We start from the raw sequence: 12,362 nt of genomic DNA, 5'->3' as shown, positions 1-12,362 counted from the left end.
GCTAAATAGTCACTATTGAGGGTAATAATTTGTGAATATGAATTGTGGAAACATGAAGCTATAAAAAAAGTAAGACAGCAGAAGAATTGTGTTTAAAATTCTTATAAAGAATCAGGAAATTTGCTTTTGAAATTTAGTGTAATATCAGTGGAATGGCAGGAAAATATTTGTTTTTAAGAATAGAAATCAAGCCTTTGTTATAGTTTTTGGAAACAGAATTGCTGCTATCTCTGTCTGCTGAGTCTTCATGCTTCATGAAGCATCTGATCAGTGATTTTCACAGACAACTTTTATCTCAGCCAATCGGATTCAAGGATTTCAGTAGCTTATAACAGTTGTCCGTGAAAATCTCTGACTACTTGTTTCATGACATGCCCCCCAACCTCCCTGATGTTGACAATCATACAACACCATCACTCTATCCCTCTCCTGAGGGACCCCTCTCCATGTAACCCCTTCCCTCCACCTCCTCTGACCCGGAAGGTGGGAGGACCCGGAATTGACACTCTCCTTGCGAATCAACGACGTAATTTCATTCGCCGTTGATTGAGAAATCCTCCTCCATGATTCACTGTGTAAACAGGAAGGTCTTGACCGCATCTCAATGCGTTCATGTGCGTAAGAAACTTTATTACACACGAGGAGTAGCTCGGAGGCGTTTGGTAACATCAATAAAGTTTTATTTTATTAGGAAGCTCAGTATTACTCTCTGACTTTTACTGCAAGTTTTAGGGTTAAGGGACGAAGAAAGTCACTTTATTGTTTGGAAAACTGTTCATGGTCTGTTGTATCACGGAACCTTTTTTAAATATTTCACTAGAAAATAAGGAGTTACAAGTTTTGGGGGACAATTCACTGACTCGGGTTACCGAGGTATATTGAAGTATGGTTTTTTTTCTTCATTGATTTTGAAGTATATTCTAGCTCCTTATTTCCTAATGAATTGCCAAAATTATCACATGATCAATTTCTGTTTCTGTAACTTTGTCTGAAAATGAGCAGCAGAAAAGGAAACACACAAATCCCACTCTCATATGAAAGGATATGAATCGTAGCACTGACCAACAACTGCATGTTATTTTAGAGTATGTGACACATGGTTGAATTATCAAGTGTCAGTTTGAATTTGAAATATCCATTGTTATGATGGAGATGGTGTATTATCAGTTACATTTCCTTTGTCCTTGCCTTTCTATCTTCCTCCTCTCTAATATTGATTGTGTATGTGTCTCTCTTTTCATTCTCTGCATTTTTCTACCAGTCTTTTCCTTTTTTTCCCATCTCACTCTCTCTTTTTCCCTCATCTTTCAATCTGGCCTTTCTCTGTCTCTGTTTTTCTCCCATAATCTCCTCTTGTCCTGAATGTTTCATTGACTTTTGTCCTTTTTCCATAGAAAGAAATTATGACGAAATCTTGAAACGTGATGATGAATGGTAACAATAAATTTACCTCAAACAAATAACAGATATTGAACACTTATACAATATTCTAATAGTGGAAGTTTATATTTTGTCCCAGTTGAAAGAGTTAGTATGCTCAGGTTTAATTGATTATATAATTGAAGGTAGGTCCAAGCATAGGCGGCGGAAGCAGGGGGGACGGGGGGACGTGTCCCCCCTAAATTTGAGGTGGGGGGGGACGATCCCCCCCTAAATTTTTTGTTGATGACCTTTTTTTTTTTTTTTTTTTTTTTTTGCTTGTCAAAAATTTTTGTCGGTCCCCCCTAAAAAGTTTGGTTGATATATAACTTTTTTTTGCTTGTCAAAAATTTTTGGTGGTCCCCCAAAAAAATTGTTTGGCTTCCGCCGCCAATGGGTCCAAGGCAAACTGTATAAAAATAAATCAATTGTAAATATTTAAAGTATCTCTTTATGTTATAGGTCCAATATATTCTGGTGGAGTGTCTTCTTCCAAAGTGATGTACCTGAAAAACAATACCATCTGTACATACTTTGTAAACATTGATTTAATTAATTGCAACCTATCTTATTTTTGTATGTTTTCAGGCGGTGTTCTCGAGGGATGCTCTTGCCAAGCACATCTATGCTCAGTTATTCTCTTGGATTGTAGATCAGATCAACAAGGCTATGGACACACAGGCAAAGACCACAAACTTCATTGGTGTCCTCGATATTTACGGGTATGCACCAAATATTATAATACTACATTTTGTTTGGCAATCTGTACCTCCAAAGATTTGTGTAGTTAAATATACATTAAGTTTTTAGTTATGTTAAGGGTCAGTGAGTTAGTCTCTGGACCCCCCCAGCACTTGCATCCTTTGGCAGTTGCCACTCTCCAACCAGGTGTAATAAGGAATTAACTTAAATCCTTAAGAATGTGAGCAGGGTTGTTGCGCATTAGCTGGGGTGATAGTATGGGGTACTCTGAAACATTTTATGTTGCATATCATTATAAAAAGTTCAAAATGAAACTTAGTGAAAATGTCTTGGAATTGAAATTATCGTTCCCGGTAATTATTTGAGGATCCTCAATATGTCATCCGCAACATGTGATTCTGTTTCCCTTATTATAAGTTCTTTATAGTTGTGAAATTCCTGAGACTAAAATTAAACTTTCTTCTGTGCTTTTCAAGACTAAAATAAGCAGCGAAAAATATATTTCTATACTATGAAATAAATTACATCTTAATAGGCATTAACAGAAGAGGCTACAATGGTAATAAAAACTGCAATGCATAACATGGGGTCTTGGTAGTGATTTGAAAGCCATAGCAGCATATTTGCACCTTCCTGAATTGCTGTGAATTACTTCGAATTAATTTCAAAATCACTCGATTTGGAGCTCACAACAATTCAAATTGCCTCTTGCATTTATAGCAATATGTAATTTGATACAGGTACTATTAGATGTAAACAAGTTTGCTATGAAGTCTCGTGGGTTGAAACGTTGAAGGACACACAGGGGATGTGATGTTTTTTAGGTTGAGACAAGGGGGTCAGGAAAATGCCACACCTTAATAAGTCTTTTATCAGGAAAGAGGGCCAGCAGAGAGGAGGAGTAGAAAATAGAAAAGGGATGTTAAAACAGCCAGTCGTTACCCCAAGAGACATGGTCAAAATAAACTGCAGGAGTCAGCGGGACTGGAAAACTGGGTTACCTGATTGATGCTCATTAACATAATAGGGTTTCACAATTAAACTCGAGGCAAAAATACTTGTTTAGGTATCCAGTATGGAGACAGTTAAGCATATTACAATCATGAAAAAATCAAGGGTAGATATGAGTGAAGTATTTAGTCACTACTAATAAATGTCTCTTTAAAGTTTGGTTGCATTTATTATACCTATTATTGTAGCCCACATTTTCTTACATTTAAGTAATATAAGAATATATCTTAAGAAATGTGGGAATATATTGCAAACAATGTTAGAATCTCTATTTCATTAAGTGCATAGAGACTTTCTAATGTGAGTGATATGTGTGATACAACTAGCATTCATTGTAATGATGATGATTGTTATTATTTATTTTGTTTCAGGTTTGAGATGTTTGAAATTAACAGCTTTGAACAGTTCTGCATCAACTATGCTAATGAGAAGTTACAACAGCAGTTTACACAGGTAAATAGTTATATCATTTGTAACTGTAAACCAATACTCTCCTTCCTCACATTGTTCTATCTCTCTCCAGTTTTAACTTTATAGAATGATAATAAAATATTCTTATAGGTCCTTGGCATGTTACATAAAAGTTACCATTATAGTATATTTGCCAATCCAATGTTAATGGTAACAATATATCCATTCATATAGCACAGTTATTATATATATATACTCTACTGGGCTTGATTCTTGGTACCGTAAGTAGATTTTGATTTATTGTGGAGCATTGTTACCATGGTAGTTACCAGTCAATGGCAAAGTTACCTTAATTCTCACTCTTATGCACATGGCCCAGGCCTTTTTTTAACCCGTAACATGTCAGAGAAACTGAAGCTCAAAAATAATTTACATGTAATATGTGATTTTGATTGGTGACTTTGGCACATCAAGAGTTAATGACTAACAGACAGTCTTGCTTACCACAACGGATGCTTCTCAAGCGAGAGAGAAATGCACTTGCTCCTAGGGACTTGCAAAATATCAAATGAGCAACTCTTGACTCTAGGGGGAGCTGTTGCATTTTTTATATTCTGGCAGTATGATTGACTATTAAGGGATGTTCAGTAGGACACTTGCTGGACTGTCTTTTTTTCTAGATGAGTAGAACAGATTAAACATTATTCGATGTTCTTTGCCAAAAGGATTATATTGATTACTCAATAAAATGATAATGTAATTACATTTACTTTTATTTATCATAGATTGGACAAACTCTTTATTCTGACTCTCATGAGAAGTCATTTATTGTGACTTATATTTACCATTTGATAAATTTTACCTGAATATTTCTTTTGATAATCTTTTGATAAAGATTTCTGTCATATCATTATTCTTTCATGAGGTGGTTTGTTCCCTCTCCAGCTGTAGAGCTGCCATTTGTTTTAGGGATAATCTTGAATTTCAGTTTTCATTATCATTTAACTTAATTAATAAAATTCTTATATTAGAAAGCTAACAAACTTTTCTCTTCATCACTTGTTATTCTATTTAGCATGTATTCAAGCTGGAGCAAGAGGAGTATGTGAAGGAGAAGATTGAATGGTCATTCATTGATTACTATGACAACCAGCCTTGTATTGATATGATTGAGAGCAAGCTAGGTATCTTAGATCTCCTGGATGAGGAATGTATGGTAAGTAGACAAATTCTCATATCCCTTTAAAAAATTAAAATTGTCAATTAAATGAATAAATTGATAGATGGATAAATATGAATAAATGAAAAAAATAAATGAAAAAGAATGATAGATGGATGGGTTAATTAATGGATGGATGGATGGACTGATGAATGGATGGATAGACAGACAGACGAATGGATGGATGGAATGATGGGATGGATGAATGGATGTATAAAACAGACAACTTGAATATCGGCAATACAAAAAGATTTAAACGGATGTTGTCTTTTGGAGAAACATATTAAATGATAAAAATATATGCAATAAAAAATAATTTGTTGTCTCTGTAAAGATAATTCTATTTTACATATTAACCATCCAGGCAACCATTTCAATTATGTCTATAGCTCCCCAAGGGATCTGATGAGAACTGGTGTAACAAACTCTACAACAAGCTGACATCCCATGGACACTTCTCCAAGCCCAGGACCTCCCGTACTGCGTTCCTGGTCCACCATTTTGCTGATAAAGTTGAGTATGAGTCAGAAGGATTCGTGCAGAAGAATCGTGATCAAGTCAATGATGAGCATCTCAATATCCTTATGGCCAGTCAGGTAAGAGAGAGGGGTAAATGCCCCCCTCCCCTCTTATAACACCTCTTTCTCACTTCTCAAATTCTGTATATCTAAAAATAGAACTTAAAAGTAGTATGTTCTTAATCACTATCGCTGTAAGGAGGTACTGATCTAGAAAGCAGAATGTAAAGAAATGTAAAGTTTAATTTGTACACACCTTTCTTTTCTTACTTGGAATGACTGAACACTTTTTTAATTTTTCTCAGTTCTTCAGTGAAACATCTCTACAGAAACTTATGAAGCATGATTCAGAGATACTTGGAATATTTTGAAAATTTTTCTTACCAGGCCTAGATCTTGCATGATATGACTCGGTTTCTTTTCCTAAATCCTAGTCTCTAACTGTTCTCAGTCTCATTTTTGTGTCTTTATTTTGTTCCTTATCACTTACATACTCCTTTTCACTTTTGAATGTGTAGTATGAATTTGTGGCAGAACTGTTCCGTCCAAAACAAGAAGCGCCTCCAACCCATCACAAAAGAGGTAACGTCAAACCAATGATTACACCTGTCAAGAGTTCCAAGACATTCAAGAAGTCTGTCGGCAGTCAGGTAAAAAAAAAAGGATAATTGTTGATGAAAGCTTTGGTGGTGCTAGTGGTGATATTGGTAGTGGTGGTGGTGATGGTGATGAGGATGATGGTGGTGAGGATGATGATGATAATAATGCTGCTGCTGTTGCTGCTGCTGCTGCTGCTGCTGGTGGTGGTGGTGGTGGTGGTGGTGGTGATGATGATGATGTGATGATATATGATATGATAAGAAAGGATAAAGTTCATGATGATGGTGTTGATGGTGATGGTAGTGGTTGTGGTGATGATGATGATGGTAGTGGTTGTGGTGGTGATGATGATGATGATAAATGATGGTGATGATATAATATATTGATACAGTTCATGATGATGGTGTTGATGGTGATGATGGTGATGGTGATAAAGATTGTAGTAGTGTTATTCAGTTCAGTTTTGTCATGTTTTTTCAGTTTAAACAATAAATTAACATATATTCTTCAATGACAGCTACAGTTGTATTGTATTTGATTTTGAATCTTTCAACAACAACAAAAAAAGGGTCATTCCACTTTTATTTATCAGATCCATGATATCATGTTTGTGCTTGTAATTCCATTGATATTTATGTATATTCAATGCTTATAACAATACATTTCATTCCTTGTAAAGCTAATATCCTATTCGGGAATTGTTTTTTCAGATTTTCAATTAACTAAAATCATTGTTTATTTTTTTCAGTTCCGTGACTCTTTGACGTACCTGATGATGAAACTGAACTCAACTACTCCACATTACGTCCGATGTATCAAGCCTAATGACTACAAGCTGCCTTTCACGTAAGAAAACATTCTAACTTCACTTTTGCTGTCTGCTGCTAAATTGATTAGAAGTTTCATTATTAAGGATAGCTTGTGATACCAAATATTGAATATTCTTTTCTCAGTTACTGTAGGAAAATTAATCTAATTGTCTCCAAGCCCATTGTGTAAACGATAACATGTTGCAGAGATATGCATAAAATGTGTCTAAGTTTTAACAAGTGATGGTATCTTTTCAAAGTTTTTTTTTTCAACAAAGGAAAGGAAATTTAATTGGGAGGGAAAAGTATGAATGCTATTCAGGTGAACTTTTTTTTTCTGGGCTATTTAATAACTGATAATGGTGTTGAGTCAGCCCAGGAGGACTATTCGTCACAGTGCTGTTTGCCCCAGACGATGCATGGAATTCATGTTTCCGGTTGTTCTAACTTCTTCACCTCAGAGACATCATGTCTCAAGAGTAGATCTGTCTTTGAACTCTTGGACAATCTAGAGGTTTCTTTCTGTGTTTATGTTTTTTTTAAGCATGCTTAACTTGCAATGTATTGAAGTTTTCAATAGGCAATGCATAAAATATACAGAACCCAGAAGCTGGTATGTTTAAGGATACCTTGTAAATATCCACATTTTTAAATATATAGTTGTCCTTTTCAACTTTGGTAATGCACTGCCATATAATTGCTCAGCTTCTACAGAAACCAATGCTGACTCGTCCTCTGCCAAACCTGATTTGTAGGTTGACTCATGAAAGCATGATAGTGATGTAACATCACGTTGAGGAAACCTTAGGGTATGGTCAGTTGGTATGCAGTGTCGCATACTGAGACCCTTCAGGGTTCAGCTATCTCTTTCAATCAGTAATGGCCTTTATTTTCTCTTGGAGTAGGATATCAGACTCAATTTAGCGGTTGCAGTCTAATTATGGACATTTGGAAAGCATATTTAGTCATGTGCGTCATTGATCATTGTTTAACCTTTGGTGTTGGTATATTCATAACAAACAAATTTCTAGAGGAAGAATAAAGTATGGTGTATGTTTAAGCATAGGATCCTTTTATTCAATTTTCTTTGAAAATTACTGTCCTATTGGTGAATTTTAAATCACATGACAACTTGTAGATCTGCCTATCAAATACAAGACTGTATTCTGCTATTGTATGATACCTCAAGTTAACAGCTTTCATCTATAGAGTCACAGCGAATGTTATCGTCTGGGATATGTACAGAAATGTGCTGTGTTCCATCCTTGGTGAAAGTGCATTGCTCTATGTACCTGAAATTATATAAAAGTCTGATGCACTGTGGACTATCTTACCCATATCAAAGCACACTTGAATGTTAAAAAGACAACAAAAGATTAAACTCCTTAGCTTTGCCTAAACTAATCCAGATAATTTCAGTTTAGGGATTAAAAATATAGATATATGCTTCCTTTTCATTCTTATATTACCTTTTTCTAATGTGAAATGAAAAGCAAATAATCACCTTCCACTTCCCCATTGATATGCATATAGGCTTTTCTAAAGCTTCTCTTTGGAAAGATAGCTACATCCAAATAGCCTCAGGACTGTCCCATCACCTTCACCATTGATAATTGTAATTTTGGTCAATCTTCTTTTACATCAGATTCATGCGGAATAAGTCATCATTAATATGCTAAAGGAAATATAAATTCAACAGCTGTAATTTTCGTGCATTCTAACTCTAAACCTTGCTTCATATTGAACTGCCATTTCAAGTCACATTTTGAAATCTTGAGTTTAGGAAATGGGAACAGAAATCCCGAAGCACTACAGATATACCGTTTAGATATGGATGCCTCAAGGCCATACCAGGCTTGGAAATGATAAACATCTCTTAAAACCCAACTAAAATTAGCTCATCGTTTTCCACCTAAAGAAAATCAGCAAATTGATGGAATTTCTGACAAACTTGGAAAACTTCTCCCACTGGTCAGGAACTTTGAAATCATGAATGATTCCCCACTTCCCTGCCTTAACCGCATTCCTACACGTGTGTTAGCATTCAGTCGTGTCGCCTGGTGGATTATGTTTGGTGTTACCGTGGTAACCGTCATGTATGTAAGCACGAAGGCCATGCTCCTCTGATTGCTGATGAATGAGTTGTAAGATGATAGAGTAACATGAAGCACTATGCATGGGACTACATGTATACACCATGAAGTATTCTGTGAAAGCCAGAATAATTGTGAAGCATCATTAAAAAAAATACACTACATAGGAAAAAGAATAAGTAGCATGATTAGAAGTTGAAATTGTCACTGATTTCCATATTCAATATTTAATGAATATTCCTTCTTGAAAATCTGCATTGATTAAAATATTATATGTATACCAAGGTGCCTATTGTTTAAAAGAAAATCTCCAGAACAATTTGTTGTTGTAGTTGTTAACATCTTTTATATTTTTCTACCCCTCTGCTTTTGAAGTGAATGCATAGTTTTGAAGAAGAAAAAAATCCCAGGAATCGACTTGAGCTATCATGAATTAGAGATTGCTTACTAATCAAAATAACAATATTTTAAATATAACATTAGAAAATGTGATCAATATAGATTAGCATTAGAGGTCACTCAAGGATAAGATTGAATAGAATTTAGATCATTACTTGCGTATTCAGTAGTTTTGATGCTTGATTCATTTCCCTTCTATAATGCATCAAGGAAACAGATAAATACAGACTTCCTTATCATCCATTCATTCTTCAATAGAAACCTATATTAAGGAATCTAGTTTTGTAATTTCATGCAATTATGCTTTAATTGATTCACATTAGAAGATGATATAATGTTGCAATGGTGCATTTAAGTTGTTTTGTTGATCAGAAATTGCGATTGGGGTTTCTAAGGTGACTCAGACTTCAATATCAAGATTAGAAATGTTCTGGTTTAGGAAATATTCAATTTGACAAACCACTCTTCAAAGTATGTGATATTGCTCTGTACAAGGCCAGGCAGATGAAAGTTCTAGATCTATATCTTGGATGGGAAGTCAAGTAGGTGGAGCTTCTACTCTCATTTTCTGATCCTTTTATAGTGTCTGCTGTTTGATCCTGATGTAGCATCTTTTAAAATGAGGATATATAGTTTTATCTTTTCTTATGAAAACAATTATTTTGATGATTATTTTTTGAGGGGGATAGAACAGTTTATGATTCGTATTGCATGACTACAGGTACAGTGTCAAAACTTGTTTTTAAAAAGAAAATTATGTTATCCTATTAGCCCCCCCCCCCCCACCATTCAGCAGTGTGCAACCAGTTTTTATCCTCTCAAGAAAATAAATCCCATCTCAAAGGAACATTGTTTGAATTTCATTTTTTCACAGAGAATAATACATCGTTCATATTAATTCCAAAGGCCAAGTTTAAAAAAACTTGATATCCTTTATATTTTCTTTTTAAATAAATATCTTAATTGTAATATTAATGACGAAGTGGAAAAGACACTTCATGATTTTTTCCTATCCTCCATAATAAAGTGTGGTTCAGCTTTTTTTAAAGTTATTACTTTAATGATGCTTGAATGAGAGTTCTTCATGTTATTGCTACAGTCATACCAATGAAACTGCCAAACCTACCATTGATATGCCATATGAGACATTTAAGGTAAATATTGGTTTTTAGTTGGTGTGGCCGTACATGTAGCTTACCAATTGATTACTTTATCTCTAGGGCAATTTCAAATCAAGTTTCAATAATGTCATTGAAATGGTTGGTTTGTTTTAAGTTTCCATGTGCCTCATTATTTCTTGCTTACGTTTCTAAACTCTGAGACTAGTTGCATAAAACTTTTGCCATAAAAAAACTGGCAAACAAAATTATGCCACTGAACATTACACATTAAAAAACTCTGGCAAAAAAATTGCCTGAGTTTTTTTTATGGCAAACGTTTTATGCAACTGGTCCCTGGTAATTAAAAAAAAAATTGTTTATTTTTTACTTTACATTCACTAGTATTCTATCATACATAAAAACTACGCATGTTCCTGTGTGTGAAGGCAAAAAGCTATGTTATTTACTACTCTGTTGAACTGAAGTTTGTCTTACAACATTAAATTTAATATTGAAATAATACCTATAAATGGGTTGAAATATTATTTCCAAATGTCATTCATGTGGTCCACCTTTTATTTGCTTTACTGATTTTGAAAGAGCAATACTAGCTATATAGCCATGACAGACTAAGATGGTCAGATAAGAGGTTAAAATTCAACTTTGCCAATCTCTGTCACCCAGTAAAGTCTCTTGTGGTTTTTCTTAATTTTTCTAATATGATCAGCAAAGGATGAAGTCTATATTTATCCCCTCTGAGTGATTCTTCAAAATGCTCAAAGAATTTCAATAACCTTGTCCTTTTCATCCATAGAATTTCAACATGAAATGGAAGAAGTCCAAGTTACAAATCATGTTTGTCGTGTGATGGCCTGTCGTTGATTCATGTGAGAAAATGCAACATGTGGACCTCATAAAGAGGAACTTATCCCTAAACTGAAGAGTATGGGCCTGTAATAGGCTTGTAATAAGCCCGTTGATTGATTTAGATGTTGCTCAGCACATTTCTCTCCACACATTGAGAACATGAAAAGATGGAACACAACAAAAATATTAATTATTTTTAACTGCTCCAAGAACATAGGTTTCTCATAAGTAAAGTGATGGTACAATTTTTCACTAACACTTTATTTATTTTCAGTTTTCACTGATTCATGAGCCATCGTTTGAAAGATATATGATTTTGGGTAATAATCTTAAGGCCACCGCACACCTTACGACCCGACTGGTCGCTGACTGGCTTGCGACTGAATGAGGGGAGATGAATCGCAAGGTAGCAATAACCTTCGACACCGCACACCTTGCGATCCGATCTGCGACTCATGCATGCGCTTTTTGCTTTTTGGCATAGCAACTGAGAAAGTGCGCTTACTACTGCGTATGCGCGTTGTTTATCATATACGCGTCGTGCAACTCTGCTGTCTGATTGGCTGGAAGTTGGATTGAGCTTGCGATCCAGTCATAAGGATTCGACATGTCAAATCCTTACGATTTTCCTTGCAACTTGTCTCTGACCGGTCTGCGACGCTCAAGCTGACAAGAGCTGTGACGTCACATCTCCCCTCACTCAGTCGCAAGCCAGTCGCAGACCAGTCAGGTCGTAAGGTGTGCGGTGGCCTTAAAGGTCAAGTCCACCCCATAAAAATGTTGATTTGAATAAATAGAGAAAAATCAAACTAGCAAAACGCTGAAAATTTCATCAAAATCGGATGTAAAATAAGAAAGTTATGACACTTTAAAGTTTTGCTTATTTTCCACAAAACAGTGATATGAACAACTCAAATGAGAAAGTTGATGATGTCCCTCACTCACTATTTCTTTTGTTTTTTATTGTTTGAATTATACAATATTTCATTTTTTATAGATTTGACAATGAGGACAAACTTGACTGAATCGTTATAGTATTAAACAATGCTCATTCCACATGTTCAGGGAGGAATTAATCGCTGTTCATTTGACAATGAGGAGAAAAATATAATATTACCTATTTCATGTAATAAAACACAAAAGAAATAGTGAGTGGATGACGTCATCGGTCTCCTCATTTGCATACCCACCAAGATGTGCATATAACTGTTTTG

General features: G+C 35.0%; 1 protein-coding gene across 1 annotated transcript; it reads left to right on the top strand.

The window, feature by feature from the left end:
- The first annotated feature begins 390 nt into the window (after positions 1-390).
- On the top strand, positions 391-8,929 carry LOC135153415 (unconventional myosin-Vb-like). Its single transcript, XM_064095930.1, has 7 exons — positions 391-483; positions 2,008-2,141; positions 3,504-3,585; positions 4,619-4,759; positions 5,152-5,358; positions 5,799-5,930; positions 6,629-8,929. Exons 1-7 carry the CDS (start codon positions 391-393, stop codon positions 6,728-6,730), a joined length of 891 nt encoding a protein of 296 aa, XP_063952000.1. The 3' UTR covers positions 6,731-8,929.
- Positions 8,930-12,362: the final 3,433 nt, after the last annotated feature.

Source organism: Lytechinus pictus, chromosome 3 (assembly GCF_037042905.1).
Source record: "Lytechinus pictus isolate F3 Inbred chromosome 3, Lp3.0, whole genome shotgun sequence".
Taxonomy (NCBI): Eukaryota; Metazoa; Echinodermata; class Echinoidea; order Temnopleuroida; family Toxopneustidae; genus Lytechinus; species Lytechinus pictus.
The sequence above is the reverse complement of the archived record's forward strand: the minus strand, read 5'-3'. Positions and strand labels throughout refer to the sequence as shown.

What these genes read in the sequence shown, in the direction of transcription:
- LOC135153415 (XM_064095930.1), top strand. Translation starts at nt 391, where the DNA reads ATGTTGACAATCATACAACACCATCACTCTATCCCTCTCCTGAGGGAC. An exon ending in TACAACAGCAGTTTACACAG is followed by an intron (nt 3,586 to 4,618) that starts GTAAATAGTTAT and finishes TATTCTATTTAG; the next exon opens with CATGTATTCAAGCTGGAGCA. An exon ending in AGAAGTCTGTCGGCAGTCAG is followed by an intron (nt 5,931 to 6,628) that starts GTAAAAAAAAAA and finishes TATTTTTTTCAG; the next exon opens with TTCCGTGACTCTTTGACGTA.